General features: G+C 41.7%; 1 protein-coding gene across 1 annotated transcript; it reads right to left on the bottom strand.

Annotated features, from left to right (window-relative positions):
- Positions 1 to 4: 4 nt before the first annotated feature.
- prr36a (proline rich 36a) lies at positions 5 to 18,344 on the bottom strand. Its single transcript, XM_077718123.1, has 6 exons — positions 18,176 to 18,344; positions 9,566 to 10,157; positions 8,830 to 9,190; positions 8,140 to 8,396; positions 5,346 to 7,607; positions 5 to 3,675 (listed from the first exon to the last, which is right to left on the bottom strand). Exons 2-6 carry the CDS (start codon positions 10,092 to 10,094, stop codon positions 2,660 to 2,662), a joined length of 4,425 nt encoding a protein of 1,474 aa, XP_077574249.1. The 5' UTR covers positions 10,095 to 10,157; positions 18,176 to 18,344; the 3' UTR covers positions 5 to 2,659.
- Positions 18,345 to 18,703: the final 359 nt, after the last annotated feature.

The following is an 18,703-nucleotide window of genomic DNA, read 5'->3' as shown; positions in this document are numbered from 1 at the left end:
TGGGTGCATCTGTTTTTTTTTATTCCAGTGTGGCAAGTAAACATTTCAACTACAAGAAAGGCAATTTACCTGAAAGAACAGACAATACTTGTCATTGGATTTCAAAATACATTTAAAACACTAGAATTAAAACATTTTCCCGAGTGATATGCAAAGAACAGCTCTAACAGAAAAAACAAAAATGTTCCTTAAAACAATATTGCATATTCTGGTTTCATTTTACTTCCACCAAATTACAACTTCAGAGTACCGCTTACCTCTTTCCTTTTTTAAGCACATTTTCAAAAGTTCTGACTTAATATTAGATTTTTAAAAATCCATTGTAGAACTTTCTTCACAAGAATGTTATTTAAAAAAATACCCAAAATGATTTGCTTATTTTGTAATAGACATTATAACTGCCTTGAGCCCTGCAACTTATTGGCCACCAATTCATGGTGTCCCGCAACTGGTCCCCTTTGTTAGCTGGAATTGGCTCCAGCAGCCCCCACAACACTTGAGGGTAGGCAGTTCAGAAAATAAATGAACTTTTAATTTACATCCATTAAAATACAGTAATTCACAGTCAATTCCAGTGTATTTACTTAGTCTAATCACTACAACATAATAGAAGGTGGATTTCCTACATGTATGGCTCAGATTTTTGGCATAAAAAGGATCTTTTTTTTCTTTTTTTTTTAATTAAACCAAATTAACAGTTCATCTGATACAAGACAAGAATCACAATTTATATTTACCTACATTCAACATCCACAACATGAGGTACATGTCACAAGATCCAATATTTGTCATTTTTGCCTTTCTACAGCACGCACAGACTCATGCAAGATGACCCCTTTCTAACAGTTGTCAGTCACAAATTGAACATCACAACCTTTGGAAAGACAATTTCAAAATAAGTCTCATATTGGGAAATAGTGCAAGTGGTGGCCAGTTTTATATGGACCCGTTTATGTTTTTGTTGATCTGACCAAAGTTGGAAACTACAGCACCATGTTTTCTTCCCATACACATTTCACACTGAGCTGGAGTCAGTACCTCCTTCTACATTACATTATTATTATTATTATTTTTTTTTTAATAAATGAGCATTTTCACATTTTTGAATGCATTTATATGGCCTTGCATAATTGATTTTTATTTTTTTAATTTTTTAACTCGAAGTTAAATAGTACCTGGCAATGTATCCAAGTCTTGGGTGGTCAATGCAAAAACTACTCATTTTAACCCACCAATGCTTTTTTTTGTTGACCATCAAAGGATGCCAATGAGTAAAAAAAAAAAAAAGGAACATTACACAAGTCAACTAGAATGAACATCCCTAAAAGGCAAGAGTTGTTGGCAAATATATTTGAACTACAATTAAATGCAGTGTACTCCAAACCATTACATCTATGTTCCATAATATCAAAAGATTAAAAATTAGGATGACCTGCATACAGCAGCAAGGCCTGATAGTAATCGAGTCCCCTATTAACCTTGCTTGGCAAAACGGTAATGTAGGTACACTGTAAATGGGAGCCAATGTGTGTATACAGTAATCCCTCAAATATTGCGGTCAATGTAGACCAGATGTGGCCGCTATAAACCAAAAACCGTGAAGTAGGCTCACCCCCATCCAATGTTCCCTCTAACTTTCCATACATCTGGGCATACATGCAACCTAGCTGAGCACACTGATGACTAGTGTGAGCATCATCAGAAGTACACACACCAGTGTATTTTTACTACCCATAAATGGTTTAGCTATAACATTTAATTACTAATATCCATACATAAAACATCTGAATAAATAGCACAAATCTGACTTACCTTATTTTTCATGTCTGCCCTTGAGGTAGTGTGGCTCACTTAGTCCTTATTTTTCCATCGAAAAACTGGCTCACAACTTCAGCTTTGCTGCATGTTTTGCAGAACAGACCTTTCTTACTCGGAAAACAAAACAAGTCCACTAGTTTCAATGCTTGTTCTCCTATTTGCACATACTCCTTCAGTGCTGAGTCCTAGAAGAAAGAGTGGCTTCCGGGTACAAGTTATAGCATTGATTTTGACATTATGAACTTTAAAATAAAATACAACATTTTCCTTCAGTGCCGAGTCCTAGTAGCAAGAGTGTCTTCTACATAGAAGTTTCAGTGTGGATTTTCACATTTCTATGAACTTTATAAAAAAATAAAATTATAATAATAATTGATAGCGGGGGAAAACATCAAAAAGTAGTGAATTTGCGATAAGAGGGATTACTGTTTTTTTTCGACGATACAGAAATACAAATACAAGTGTATATTTATTAAATACTACAGCTATATGTCAAAAGACTAAGGTATTATGTTTTTAGGAACTTACTTCAGAAAAAAAATCTACGAGGAAGTGAATCTGCGAAAGTTGATGCCGTGATATTTGAGGGAAGACTGTACACTGTATAGAGCTTTCCAGTGTATTTAGTTGACTAAAAATTGAATATACCTTGCAAATCAATGTACTATTTACATTTTACACAAGATTACAACTTCATTTTGACTAGAGACTGAAACTTGGATACCAATAAAAATGCTCAATATCCTTTCCTCCGCCCACCGAAAGTCACCTTATTTGAGCACCATATAAAATAGTCAGAAAACAGCACCAGTGCCAGCTCAGTGCAAAAGGAGAATACTTACTAGTGATGAGTCTCCAACTCCACCACAGTCCACTCCCCTTGGGGGGAGCTCCCGACGGCCTCCGGGGAGAAGCTGCTCACAGAAGTGACGGTGGCCGAGGGAGGGCTGATGGGAGGCAGAAGGTTGGGCCAGAGGCTGCTTTCCAGAGGGCTCAGGGTTCCTCCCGTACCCCCAGGAAGAAGCAGCAGCGAAGAACAGCCATCTCCATTGAGCAGCAAGGTCTGATTGATGAGCTGCTGCACCATATCCACCTTGGCACCCCAGTCCAAGTCCAAGGGGGCCTCTGGGACCTCGGCAGACGAGTGGTCCCCGTTGCTGGGCGTTTCGTCGGCGTCCTTGAACCCTGGCTTAGGCCTCCTTCCGCAACAGTCACGATCCAGGCCGTCTAGCTCTTCGTCGCTGTTTTCCAACGCTTCATAAATGGTGCACAGGCCCGACGAGGGCGAGGGGACCATTGTTGGACTGGGGGAGTGCTGCTGATCCTCCAATTCTTGCTGCCACTGCATGATCTGCTGCCTTTGCTTCAGCTCAGCCTGTTGCTGCTGGAGCTGCAACTCCAGATCGTGCCTCTTCAGCTCTTCTTCCGTTGACATCTCCACCGCAACCGTTCTGCCCTCAACATGAGCAATTTCACCTTCCTCACCCTCCCTTTCACCCTCCTTGTTAGCAGTCATGACTCCCTCACAGAGCGGTTTGTCTTTTTCACCCACCTCCATCTCATTCCGCATCTCCCGCTCATTTCTCTTGATCTCCTCCTCTGCTTCGTCTTTCTTCCTCTTCTGTTCCTCCTCTTCTGTTCGCTTCCTCTCCTGCTCCGCCCCTTCCAGGGGTCTGCTCTGTTGTTCTCGCCGCTGCTGCATCTCCATCAGCTGCCTTTGGTGTTGCTCCAGTCGGCGCAGCTGGGGGCTGAGGGCTTGCTGCCCGGACTTCCGGGGCGGCAGGTCGGCGCACGTCAGACGGGGCGTCGTGGCCTGAGGGTCCCCATGGCGCCAGCGATGAGGGGGCGTGGTGAACCCTATGTGCATGAGGGGGAAAAAGATTACAGTGAGTGGAACAATGTCAAACAAGAACAGTGATCATTGTATTTATTTATTCATTTTAAAGCAGTGCAAGAGTAAAACAGCCAATTGAACCAAACTCAAAATAATTCCCACCAAAAAGTACTCGCAACGTGGACAGTATTTTAGTTTTAAAAAGGTTGTGAGTTAAATTGTGAAAATGGGGCAGGAAATCACAGGGTGGTAAATATTGCCAAGAGAATAAAAAAATAAATAAAAGTGCCAACTGTTCTCCCTCCAACCAGAAAAAGTGGGGTTTAACTGTAAACAAGAATAATGAAGCCAACCTTCTGTATACGAACCAGATGATATTGCCCGTGAATTTAAATTAAGACATGCAGAAGCTTTTCATGCAATTGTGTACTAGAAACCGTATTGCCAGGAAACAATAGCTTGGCTTTAGACTCAATAGAACAGTTTGATAGTCACCTGGACTACCTACGTATATCTATTCCCAACCCTGCCACTCAGATACCGAAGGTGGATTCAAAACAAAAGAAAGAAAAGAAAAATTACCATCTTTAAAAAGTCACTGAATTCCATAGTCTTAGAGCCAAGCTATTTAGTAGCAAACTTCAACAGAGATGAGATGGAAATAAAGTCAGTATATTACTGGGACATGCAGAGTTGAAACAAGGTGCATTAAAAAAAAAAGTTGTTGTTCTTTAAAAAACTAAAATAAAAAAATAAAAAACATCCAAGTCTGGACGGCAACACACCTAGAGTAGAGACGACTTAAAAGCTGCAGCACAGTCAGCAGTCGTCTTGTGGACCGAACAGTTAAACGTTAACCAACGTCATTGTTGATCGGAGTGGATCCGTTGAGGATGTGGCATCCAGTGGGTAGTCAACTCTTGGTAAACTCAGGAAATCAATTTATTTTTGGGGCAACAAAATTTCAAATTTCCAACTTCTGTATGCACTTGGATTACTTTGTTGCTGAAGGAACAGCAACAACAACTGTCAACCAATTACCTCATAACACTCGCAGCAGGTCATGTTGATACGAGTAGATAAACTAGTCATTTATCATGACACTAAAGGTGATCAGGATGTATTACATGGTACTATCGATAAATGTACTAAACAAAAGTATGATATTTATTCCCCCAGTTCTCTAACGCACTTGTCCTCAAAAGGTGGCCTCACTGTAAAGTGCTATTTTATTCACAAAACGATCATTGCTGTACTCAACATCCAGCAAAGGAACAATAAGGATATTTAAAGGGGTATCATTATTTTATTTCTGAAACAAGTTAAAATACAAGACACACAAATATGAGATATGGTAGGATTCCTGTACTACAAGACAAGCCCACTAACGCCCGCAAAAAGAAAGAAAATAATTAAGTTTGTGTATAGATCAAATGCATATGAGAAAATACAATTGACCTCAAACTTTGAGTACGTCACCACAGATACGCCAGTTTAGGCTTCTGCATTTCTGACGAGTACATAGAAATAAATAGCTGTCGCACATAAGAATTCAGCCATTTTTTGCGGATTTTGTATAGAGGAATGCTGTATATTTTGTTTTTAAATCCTTCTTTGGAGCCAGCAGCAATGCTGGGAATTTTCAAGGTAAACACATGACGAGAATAGGGACAGATAGTTAACTAGGAATTACCTGAAAAAGAGTTGTCTGTCTTTTCGCAGATGGTCGAATAGTACGCCGGGTGGACGTCTTCTGGCTTTTCCACCCCAGGGTTAAAAGCGTCTTGCTCAGACCCTTGAGCTTCCTCAGCGGAATTGACAATCCCAGGGCTCTTGACGCATCCGTCGCCCGTGGATTGGTCATTGGAGGCCGTCGCTGCAGAATCCAAACCGTAGGACGCAAGCGAAGTGACCGAAGGCAGAGTAGCATCATGGATGGTTTGTCCAAAGGTCTCCAACTCTTCTACCTCTTCGACAGTCGAGAGGCAGCGCTGCGTGGGGGACTGCACCATAACGGTAATATTGTGCTTCTCAACCAGGGAAGTCTCCAAAGAGTCCTCCAGCAGCGCTTCACCCTCTGTGTCGCTGGCTTCGTCTTCAGTTACCGAGGATGACGACGGGTTGGAAGCGAGAGCGTTTACCACGCCTCTTAGAAGCTCATCTGCCGCCATGGGGGGTGCTTTAATCTCCGGGTTATCCGCCGACACGCGTACACCTGCGTCAGCTTGAGGAGAGGTCACAAGGGCTTGTTGAATTTGGGGTGCGCCATCCTGGGCGCTATCGCAAGGTCCCTCTGGCGTTACGCTCTCGCTGCTTACGACAAATGAAGTCACACCTAGAGTTGGCTGTGGGGCTGCAGTACACGAATCGGGGGCCATCTGAGATTCGCGAGTAAAAGGCAGAGGGAGAGCCTGGTTTACTTGAACATGAACGTCAGGGCTCATTTCCAGCCAGACCTGAGCAGGAGCCTTTAACGGAATCTCCGATTCACTTTGCCAGGGTTCTAGCGATGGGCTCTCTGCAGCTTCTACCTGCCTGGAGTGGGGAACAGGGTCAGGTCCGGGGAGCGTCTGCAAATGAACCCTCTCTTCCCGAGAATCCACAAACGGGTTGGGTCGGTCCCACTGGGCACCTGGGGCTGACGGGAGCTGAGGAGGCGGGGGAAGATGAGCCAACCTGTTCAAGTTGTCCACCCTCTCGTCCTCGGGGAAGTCGTCCTCGTCTGCGTTCCCGTAGCTCTCCAGACCGCTCTCGGTCACCCCTTCACTCGCCATCTCCACGTCCTCGTCATCCTCGTCGTCGTCATCATCATCCACTGCGTTGTCGTACCTCTGTCTCAGAAGCTCGTCAGTCTTTTCGGAGCCCATGTCCATGTCACACACTTTGTCTTCATCATCGTCATCCTCCTCGTATTCGTTAACAGGTATTTCGGGAAGCTTTTCGAAATCTGGCGAGCCCGCGGAGGCTCCTTCCATGTCCGTGGCTCCTTTGAGACTGCCCTCTCCAAGATCATCCATGCTTTCGGTACCCTCCAGGACACCGGGAGCACTCAACTCGGACGCCCCTTGCTGACTCCCGCTAAACGAGTCCAGCTCAGAAAGGAAGGCGCCGCCGGCCCTCCAAGGGGAACCACTGGCCTGTCCGGCAGACCCGGGCCGCGACTCCTCGGTGGCTTGTGTAGTCCCGCTCATTTCAGAGACCGAGACCAGCTGGCTTCTTTCCCTTTCCTCTTCTTCTTCCTCCTCATTGAGACCGCTGGGAAGAACGACCTGTGTGACCACCGACTTGGAAGTGGCCAAAATGGCTGTAGAAAGGGAAAGTGTTTGGTGTGAAGACATGGAATTAGACTGGCTCAAAATTGAAGTGCTCGACACCTGATCCGGTTGTGGTGACACCGGACCATTTTCGCCATGTTCGTTAGGTGGAGGTATTTCTGGGCTAAGTGAAGGAGCAGGAGTAGCTAGTGGAAACTCTTCTGTAGAGATTTGGGGCATGCCCACCTCTGCTACTAAGGGGGCATTAGTGGCTTCTTGGGCCATCATCTCTAGAGGCTCAGCAACTCCTACCATTGGTGTTGCCCCAGCATCACTCTGGTCCTTGACAAGGGGTCCGCAGTTGGGGGCTTCTGTGTTTTTGACAAAAGAAATGGGAGATATTGCCTGAGTGGATTTCGTTCCAAGTTTTGCTTGGTTGCCATTTGTGGATTTTTTAGCTGGAGAAGTTCTTCTCAGGGGTGATTTTTGAGCAGCTGAAGGTTTTGAAGAGACCCCACTCGAAGACTTTGTGGGAACAGTTCTAGCAGGTTGTTTTGTTTGTGACACAGTTGGATTCACTTTTTGGAAGTTAGGGGCCCATTTGGAGGAAGAAGATGCCTTTCCGCTGGCTGGAGGTTTAGTGGTAACTGATGGCGCAGCTGGCCTTTTTGAGACTGCAGCAGTAGGTGGCCGATTGACATCTGGTGATAAAAACAAGGCATAAAAAATGTTGGTCAATAACAACAAATAATTTTCAACAAATATGGGAAATGATCCAGTCATTTCATTTGTCCCCAAAATAGATACAGTAACACCTTGACATACGAGTTTCCCAAAATTGAGTGTCAACGAAAATTCTGAAAGGTCTCAAAGGCAAGAACTGTGTACACTGTCACATTGTAATGTAGATTATAATCACTAGATAGGTATTTGTTACTTTGTGAGCGTAGGTGGTGAATAAGAACAATTAAAAACATGTACAGAAATACTTCAAATTTCGTAGTTAACGTGGACCAGACATGGCAGCGATAATTGAAAAACCACAAAGTAGGGTCACTCCTATTTTTAAAAAAAATGCACATGTAGGACACCACATTGGTGAAAAAGTGTCCTTTTGATGGGTTGGAATGAAAACCTGCACCCACTGCGGCCCTTAGTGTAATAGTTTGGACAACCCTGTACTAACCTAAAGTCATTTTGAGCAGCCCTGTTAGAACAAGTGAAAGTTCATACCAGTCTTTGCAATAGCAGCAGCCAGGAGAGGCTGTGTTGCTCTACTCCTGCCAGTAGAGGGGACAGTGGTGATCCTAGATGCAGCAGTTTTGCCAGTCGCATTGTTGATCAGCTTGGATGGACAGTTGGTACCCGGCCTAGATGTTGCAGATGCTGATCGAGATCCTGAGGAAAGAGCCGCTGCACTACTGGATCCAACGGCTTTACCAGGCCTGGGTCCAGATGCTGCCTGAGATGCCGAGTTGGCTGTCGTCGACCTGGATATTAAGAAAAACAATTAAAAATGAAAACATTCAAGTAAAAAAAGGGAGAAGTTTCTGCACATTTCCATATCATAAAAATCTTGTGGCATGTTTTAGGAGAAAATAATTTGCAGAAAAAGTCCTCATGAGCAGTTTCAAAGCAGGATTCACCAGATTCTCACTTTTGTCAAGCCCTCCGCAGAGCTTTATAGAAGTAGGTTAAGCAGTTTTTACAGAATACTGCCAACTGAAACCCACATTTTTAATGAACATCGGAGTTTGTTAAATCTAAAAAGTATCAATGATTTAAAAAAAAAAAATTCAATGGTTTAAAAAGAAACTAAAGCTGATATGATTTTAATTGTAATTCCCAAAAAGACATGGTTAATGTAATTTGACTGTTAATCAACATAAGATTGCTTTAAATAGAAAGCCTTGCATACAATACCTGTTCTTAGGAATAGCACCACTGTCGACTCTAGTAACTGTGCTTGGTTTCCCAGTCTTTGGACCAAAACCGCTGTCCACTCTGGCAGCAACAGAAGTACTTGGTTTCCCAGTCTTTGGAACAACACCGCTGTCCACTCTGGCAGCAACAGAAGTACTTGGTTTCCCAGTCTTTGGAAAAACACCACTGTCCACTCTGGCAGCAACAGAAGTGCTTGGTTTCCCAGTCTTTGGAACAACAACACTGTCCACTCTGGCAGCAACAGAAGTGCTTGGTTTCCCAATCTTCGGAATGACACCACTGTCCACTCTAGCAGCAACAGAAGTGCTTGGTTTCATGCCAGTAGATGTCCCTGGTCTGCCTGCAGTTGTTGAAATTTAAATGCAAAGTTGAATTTTTCCAATAATGTGATGTGTTTAAGAGATATATTTAACACAACTTAACAAGTGTTTAAAATAACTACCGTCTTTTTCAGACTTTATTTTTTTTTAATTGATCAGAAAATAAGAACTACCAATATTTGTTAAAGAAATTGTAAAAGAGGGAAGAACAGACGAAAATAGGCAGCTGTAGGTGTAAAAAAAAAATTATGACAACTAGGGCCTTACAAAACGCAACATCAGATAAAAAAAAACAATATATGACATGTCGCAGGCCCAGCCAAACTACAAAAAAAGCGACATATACTATGAAAAATACAGTAGATGTCAATCTCAGTGGATGACCTCTTACTTACCGTTTACGGTTGTGGTCCTGGAACCATTTCTTGCAGTCGCAGAAGCGCTCGACGTCGTCCCCGATGCTCCACTTCCCACGGGGCGCTTTTCACCCACTCCGGTCTGGATTTGGGAGAAGGGCGCAACAGCCACTGTATTTTTGGTGGAAGACGCTGCTAAAGGGGGTCTTACTGGCTTTTTATTGCCCAAGTTTGTATTGTTTGTAGAAAACTGGGCATGATTCATAGGGTGTTGTGTGCTAGCAGCATGTGGATGGGGCTTGGATCTTGGGGAAACTTGGGGCTTGGATCTTGGAGAAGCCTGAGGCATAATGGCCACCTGCTTTTCGGAGGGGGAAGCATGTAACTCGACTTGGGGCTCCACATCCCCGTTGGTCTTTGGCGCATTATCAAATGAAACTTCATTCTCTGTTGGATCCGTTAGAGATGGGATTTGCGCTATCGCATTGCCCTGTAACTCCGAAAACTCGGTAGTTGCCGCCGCTTCCGTGAGCTCTGGGTTATCCATGCTAACCCCATCCGGTTTCATCCCTCAAAGAGGTTGATGCTGTTTCTTGCTTAATTCAAGGGGGCCCCCACTCACGTTTGGATTCTGTGGACAAAAAAGGAGAATTCATCTCAGTGACCTGCCTTTGACAACTACATCTCATGGAAGCAAAGACCATTTATAGTAAGGGGGCTCTGGGAAATTTGGTGAAACTCCGAGGGAAAACAAAACAAAACAGGAAGTGACTTATGAAAGATGCCAATAAATATCTTCCCTAAACCAGTTGCTTACAGCTGTCATTGTCAAGCTGTTGACCCACAGTTACGATCGTGATATACAACACATTGTTGGAGTCACAATAACAATGTTCATGTAATTATAGCTACTGGATCTTGCACATTAACTGAAACAAGAATACTAAAAATAGGTAAGATTGATGTTTGGTTTTCAAAAAATATGTCTCTTGAGCTGGTTTATGCAAATATTGCCATCAATGGCACTGTAAAAATAAAAAAAGATAATTCACTCCCAGTTAAATTGAAGTGAATGTCAATCGCCGTCATTCTAAACCAATAAGTTAAAGAGCCACAGTATGCCTCAAATAAACCAGACAGGGAAAAGAGAGAGCACATGTTCAAACGGCACGATGAGCCAACGACTAATGCCAGGGACTTAGCCTAGCCCGGGATGAATCACATTCCCCATTGATGACCTCCTTCTGGACAAGCTGACACGATGTGATGCAGCACGCAGGAAGGAGTGAACCGGATCATTAAAATCCTATTCACGCGCACACGACTGCGCTTTCTCACGATTGTGTAGTGACGATCCTTCAATTGGGATTTGTTGAGTCACTGCACCATTTCAAATCAATGCCAATGACTTTACTTTAGGACCTTTGGACTCACTATTGACACAATGACTTACAAATATGGTATTTTTAATCCTCTATTTGGTTACTTATTTAGCAGAAGACAATATCACCCTTAAATGGCAGTCTGAATAGAAATCACGTTTTTTTTTTCCTGATGTACAAAAAAAACCCTTCAAAATTACAATAAACGAGGCAGAAATATTAGAAAATGGCCAAGTTTTCATCTGCTACTAAATAAATAGGCATCGTCTTGATATTGGCTTTTTGACTTCAGAGTCAATCTGAATTTTGGGATGAGGGAGAAAACCGGAGGCCCCGTAGAAAACCCATTCTAGGAACTGACCTTGGATTGAACCCTGGATTTCAGAATTGTACGGTGGACATGCTAACCACTCATTCACCATGCTGTTATGTTTGGGTTAAAAAAAAACAACTCACTATTTAGGGTTATCTAAACACTCAAATAGTGAAAATTTCTATTTTATTGATTTTTATAAAATTCCACAATCATGAAAGTCATTTGCAATACTAGCTTTATATTTAACAACTATGAAATGGCTTTCTCCTTTCTTTCATAGCCAAGGTAACAACAATGCTTTCCACTAAAGTGATGAGCGATAAGCTTGTCTTTCAAATGCCACCATTCCTTTGTTAAGTATTTGCCATTTGTCTAGACATGGAACTCGCTGACCTCGTTAATATTTACATCTCATTTCTTCTAAGGGCAGTGTGTCACTAAATCTTACAGCGGACTCGAGGCAAGTTTGCCTCGAGCGGTTTTAATTGCATGGCTGGTTGTCCACCGATGTCACTGTTATATAGCGCTTGCCCCAGACATTTTGAGGGGTGCTTGACAAAATAGGTCACTTTTAATACTGCGTCTAATACAGCTTGAGAGATTTTGCAGTGTTGCAGCGTAGCCAGGCTTTTGGAATGCATTACACAGACTGCAGAGGGGAGTGGAGAGAGATTTTTATCTGCAGATTTCATTCACATTGCTGATAAAAAGTGCGGTGACTAGAAATTACTGGACAAGCCAAGCCTAGACTTCCAATGAAATTACACTGAACTCAGTCATTTGCCTCTTTAGAAAAACTGCATGTGCTCCAAAATGATTACTAAGAGAAAGTGACAGTTTAAATGGCAGGATGTCAAGCACAAGCCCCACCCCTTCGCATTCCAGACCTAGCCAGTTCCTCACACCGCCTGAGTGACAGCTGTTAGTTGGTGTCAAAGGGAGGCCACAATGACCCATTCTACAGGTAAACATGCCTATCTAAAAATAGCAGAAATCCGATTTGAAAAATGTGATAAATGACACCATTGCAAAATAACAGAAAGTCACCAAACTGTCCATTACAATATCCTACCTCAACACAAGAATACTCCTTTCCCATGAAAAATATTGAATATTTAAGAAGAGGCCAGCTATTATAACTTGCATTCAACTTTATATTATTTCCCATTGTAACACATGGTTAGCGCATTGGCCTCACAGCTCTGAGTTCTGGGCTCAAATCCAGGTCATGTCCATCTGTGTGGAGTTTGCATGTTCTCCTCTGGCCTGCACGGGTTTCCTCCAGCTACTCCGGTTTACTCCCACATTCCAAATGAGGATGAGGATATATCGGATCAGAACATGAGATAAAGGTAACGGAATTTAGATAAAAAGTTCAACAGATTTAAATTACAACAAAAACATTCACTCACTATACTACTAAAAAACAATTGAGGTGTGGTCGCATGTCGGGCAGGTTTAAAGCAAGCACAGCCATATCAAACATTGACAGAATGCATTCAGTCTGATTATATATGCTACACTGGCAGGTAGATCATTAACTTACAAGTGCTGGTAGCTTGGTCATGCACCCATACCACTAAAAAAATAATGAAGGATTGATGTCCTTGTAACAACTCTACAGCTGCACTCACCTAAAAAGACAGCCCCCCTTTTTAAAGTATTTAGAGTGAGGTCGAGCACACACACAACTTTCTGGGATACCAACAACTGTTGACACACTGCCAGGAGACATTGAGCACATGCCGGCTAAACTATTCTGGAAATGCAGTTCCTGGAAGGAAATTTCAAGGAGGAAATAAAAAAAAATTGAAAATGCAAGCCTTTGTCCAACGAGTCAACATTATTGTCCTGTAAGAACACTTTCCATAAAGAGCACACAACTATCCTGTGAAATTAAACAATATTTACTAGCAGCTACAGGCACCTTATTTACTTGTGCTAGTCAAATGTGTACTCATGTGGCTCATTAGCAAGAGGAGTTAAAGGACAGCACATCCTAACAACTGAATGATTATAGTGTTCAAGTTATTCCTGAAGGCAACATGACCAGTCCAACAATAGTTGGATATAATTTAGACTCATGAGCACTAGTTGGCTTTAGAGTACACAAATTTTACAAACCATATTTTTCAGACTATAAGTTACACTGACCAAATAATGCTCAATTTAGAGGGGGAAAAAAAGTATAGAAAAGTTGACCCTGGAGAACAAGTCGTATTTTAGGGAGGGCAATATTTTATTTGATCAGACACCAAAAAACTAACATACCAAAAATAGTTAAATGGAGAACAACAGGCTAAATAGGCACCTGTTAGTCCAACAGTTACCGCAAAAAAACAAACATACTAAAAATAGTTAGATGAGAACAGGATAAATAAGCACCTGTTAGTCTAACAGTTACCATTTTTTGGATAACTAAAGCCTAAAAAAACAGGCTTTCGTTAGTCAGAGATGAGAAAAATTATAAGTCATTCTATGACAGAAGTGCAACTGATAGTTCAGCAAATATGGCAAATTATAAAAGCCGGGGGAAAAAAGGATATTATGCTTGACAAACCAAGTCCTCCATATAATTAAGACAATACTAGATTGTATTTGGTTATATTCAACCATATCAACCTCTGTTTAATAATTAACCATTATCCTTGTTCAACTTGGGTGTGGTCAAAACCAAGACCAACTGTTCAACCAAATCTTGGTGGAAGAAGTAAAACACCACTGGACCCACACAACATTAGCAAACAGATCAATCTGGACTAACCGGATAAAAAGTAACTAGTTCCCACCAAGCAGGACGGTCCAGTATGCCACATGTTCCATCTCCCCTGACAAGCAGCATCAAATTCTCAGGGAGTGTTGACAGTGCTTAATCATGCTTCACTGTAATAGATGTCAATCCACATCCAATTCATTTGAACTAGTGGACTATCAGTATTTAACGTCCAATGGCGAAATTCTTGCCATCAATTTCTCGCAGGTTTCTTAACTTAAGCGCCAAGTGATTAGAAGACACTAAATAAGGCCATTTAGAGCAGGTGGAAAGTTTATTGGAGTAAGCCAGTTAGCCCTGGAGGGGCAGGAAACCAAAAAAGGGGGTTTGCGGCTATTGACTGCACTATTCTGATCGACGGCAGGGATCTGGGTTATAATCTATTTTGAACTTGGCAGCGGTACACATCCTGCTATCAGGAAAACAGGCCGTCTGTTGACTAGAGTCAACTAGAACGTTTTATGAGCCACAGGAAGAAGAGATCATTATGAACTTGCGTTATAAAAATAAATTAAGCAGAATTTGTGGTATACTTGGCCAACATTGAGATATAAGAAGGGGGAAGGGGCAGCCTTTTGTCTCTAGACCATCTAACACTCTGAGGCGTGGCACTGAAAGAAAAGTGGGGGTGGGCTTTTTCACTAGATTAACTGGTGCAGCGGGACAGGCACTGCTCAATCTCCCCCCCCCCCCCCTTCCAAAAAAAAAAAACACAAAAAGGATGGATGAACCTAAAATCTATATATGGCCTAGAACAGCAGTCCTAAAAACTTTATAAAGAGCACCCTAATTTTAGATCTGCCAAGTGTATTTTACAATAACTTTGATCATAAAACCCCTTTCTACATGTGAAGGAAAACAACAGTATTGGATGGTAGATTGGGAAAAATATTCCTGTGGGTCTGTGAAGATAAAACAAACTAATGAAAATCTTTCAACTTACAACCTTGAAGCACAAAAATAGGAAGGAAAAAAATTGCATGTGATTTGTTGTGGAAGGGACCAACTTTACAAACCAGCCTCACGGAAAAATTAACATGCAGTTGATAATAGTCGGTCATATGCTTGATTTCTTGGCAATCACTGATGAAAATGTCAATCGAATCTGGCTAAAGCAGATGCACACCAACATATGGGCCTAATTTGTGCAAAAAATCAGCATGGAACCAATCTTGAGCTATTCCTGAGTGGGAGAAGATGTGTTAATGATCTGCTTTGAGGGGCACCAATTCTCATAGTGGTCAACACTGAGTTGGTTCGAGCAGTCATATTAATACTGAATGGACAAAGTGCAGGAACTAAACAAATTACTGGCCACTTAGAAAAATGAATTTCCTTGTTCACACCAGCAACCTGATCCCGATAAGCATTTGCGTGAAGGATTCAGGCAGTCCCAACAAACAAAGGACTCGCCAGCTGGTCATATACACGCAGAGTCAATAAGAGGTTGGCATGCCGGAGGGTCTGATCAATTACCAATCCTCTGACTTACCGGGGTGATCTGAGGCCAATCTCAGTCTGCCGCACCCATGATACCGTCACTGAATACACAAGCAAAGTACTACAACTGCATATTTGCACTGTGTTCAAAAGTACACGTGCCTTGAGAAGGGATATCTAGCTACCCCAAAGAGCCCATAGACTAAGTGCTGCTGATTTCCAATAATCAAAGAGCACTGTGCCAGACTGTAGTGAAAGTGAAAGCCTTAAAAAAAAAAAAGCTTTCAATACTAAATCCTAACAGGCAGTGAAGTGCTAGCTAGAAACGCAGCACTGAAGGCTCGTTTGGTCGCACCAAGTTGTGCTTGGGACAGACACACTGAGCGGAATGATGAATGTTAAACAGATGAAGCATATCTGTCGGGCAGAGGATTTGAATTTTCTTTGGCTACAAGGAAGACTGGTTGAATCATACAATTATAATACTGCATTGTTCTTAACTGCTTGCAGGTGTTTCCTTTGTTTTTTCATACACATCAGATAAATGGGAGTGTTTTATGTGGCAGAATACACACTGGAATCAGTTCCTGGGTTGTTAAGTTCTGCAGAAAACAGCTTTTATTTCTGTCCTTGTTTTCATGCCATTTCACACAACAATCAAGTTAAAATTGTCAGAGTCTTATTTTCTAATTTCTTTGTAAAGACCTCCTGTACTTTCTTCCATGGCTAGTAGATGCCCTGTTTAATGAACATCTGAGGGAATTAATGTCTAAATGGCAAACCTGACAGTTTAGAATATGTTTAGAAGTGTTTTTTCAGGTTTTTACAACATTTTCAAGGCTCCCTTGTGATAAAGAGTGTTTACAGATTGTTTATTGTGAGAGTCTGTGAAGACACTGACTGGATTCAAGCCATGAGATGGGACCCCTTTTCAGGGGATTTTTTTTTTATCTTTGTGAGACTACTGGTCCTGAAACATTTCAAACGTATGAATGAAAAATATTTTTAAAAACACTGTTCACGTTTCATTTTCATTGGCTTCTTGCTTAACCTAATCATTTGTATCTTAACATGGCCAAAAACAATCTTATTAAAAGACAATTCTAGACTTTTTGGAAAAAAATGAATGAAAAGACCAAATGATTGGAAAAATTGTGAATAGCAAGTCTGATATTTTATAAGGAGTTTTGTGTAATATTGTTTGACCCACCAAGGGAAAAAAAGATATAACACCATACATCTATTGCCAACACAAAGTTAAATTTTAGGATAACAATAAAACTTAAAAACTTACCGTGTGTCTTGACTACTAAAATTAACATACAGGTTAACAATGAGAACTTATGACAAGAGGATGCACGGGCAATTAGGCTTATGATTTGCTGGTATGATGATGCAGGAATATGAGCAAAAAATTGAAACTTTGTCAAAAGGCGGATTCTATGGAAAGAAGAAAGCTTTTCAAAGAGTACATGACAAGTTGACTTGCACCTCTTGACAGCAGTAATTGTTGACATTCAGGGGTGCTGTGCATCCATACTACAGACTTCTCACCTGCATTTATTCATTCAAAATTCTCAGATCATTAAAACCACAAACCATAACGTCTTCTGGGGTCTCATCCTAAAACAATAAGAAAGCCCTTCATCAAGGTCAATTGGCTTCTATTCAAGGTTATAATTTTTAATAATGTGATGGAAATCCCATTCTTGCCCCCTAACCCAACTCATTTAGTTAAAAACATAAAAGAAAAATTGACAAATCAAGAACATTGATAGTTGCCACCAAATGTCATGTCAGCATTTACTGTATAAAGTGACATTTTCTGGAAGTGGGTCAACAAAAAGGATGCAGGTGTATCTGCAAGAGCACAAAAAATGACTGACAACTTGATAAGCAATACACCTGATTTTTTGACGTGATTAAGGTATAGTCAATTATATATTAAATTAACGGTCAACTCAAGAAAGCTTAAAATGCACAATTTGCAATGTTTATAGCCTCAATTTGATGGTGCTGAAGTACATCTGTAGATAAACACGGATAGTAATTTGGGAATTTGACTTCTACCACGCAATCTTATGCACACTATGCTCATTGTCATGTCTGGCATTTCTATTAAAACGACTGCCATTGACGATGAGAGACGTCCAAACACGTTGTGCTCATTCCTCTGCTTGGATCGAACTGAATTTTGCAATGGTAAACACCCAATCCATTTAATGTAGGTTAGAAGCGAACGTGCAGTTGTCCAATCGCTCTGATTCCTCCCACTTCAAATAAATTGGACGTCCAAGGCGTCAATGGCAGCCACCATCAACGTCATTCGAGAGAATCGCACTGCATTAGTGGCGTCAATGTTATTTGAGTCTCCTTTCTGGTAGCGTGGATGGATGGATCGAAGCTGCAGTTTGTTTTGTTTACGCGTTTACGATAAATAATGCAACACGCCCAATGACTAGCACCTGCCGAGCGAGAGGACCGATGGCAATGCCGAAAACAAGGCTCGAGGCGCAGCCAAAAGACAAGAGGAACACCGCCCCACGACAGACGGTGACACGCTAGCCATCATCACACCCAGCCTGGGAAGCGCCGTTGGATACAAGCATTTCCCCCGATCAACTCCAGCAAAAGCGGCTTAAGTCGTAGCCGCCCTGGTTGTTTAAGCTTTAATTAACCAACATGGATGACATTTAAAGGAGATCAAACGGCACGGGGTGATGATTAATTGATCTTACCTATCAGCCAGCGGATCGTGAAGAGAAAAAAAACAAGAAAGTCGGTGTAAGAGAGATTGTTTGGTTTCTAAAGGATGCAGCCGGGGCGGGAAGTGGGGGAAGACGAGCGGGGATGGCCTCAACTGGGGAGTGGAGAAGAGGACAAGCGTGCTGACCAATAAGGGAATATGCAAATTAATCCCCCCGCAAGGACCAATCAGCGGATAGGAGTGCTGTTTATGCAATCAAGTCGTGACGTCAAATTAAACGTTATCGCGAAATCTCATGGGGCTTAATTGACGTTCTATTGTTCAGCTGTGTGGGGTCGTGATTATCGAAATTAATTAATATATATTGTTAGATATGTAATGCAATATATGAGCTAAGCAGGGTAGATGTTATCACTTGTCGGCCATTTTGTGTCAGTACCATCACAATACACTATGGAATATGTACTTTAAAATAGCTGTAAATTTCTCAATTTAGTTTTTTTCCCTTCATTTAAATTGAAAAGAAAAATGTATTAATTATTCAACTACTTTTAAAATG

Source organism: Stigmatopora nigra, chromosome 6 (assembly GCF_051989575.1).
Source record: "Stigmatopora nigra isolate UIUO_SnigA chromosome 6, RoL_Snig_1.1, whole genome shotgun sequence".
NCBI lineage: Eukaryota > Metazoa > Chordata > Actinopteri > Syngnathiformes > Syngnathidae > Stigmatopora > Stigmatopora nigra.
The sequence above is the reverse complement of the archived record's forward strand: the minus strand, read 5'-3'. Positions and strand labels throughout refer to the sequence as shown.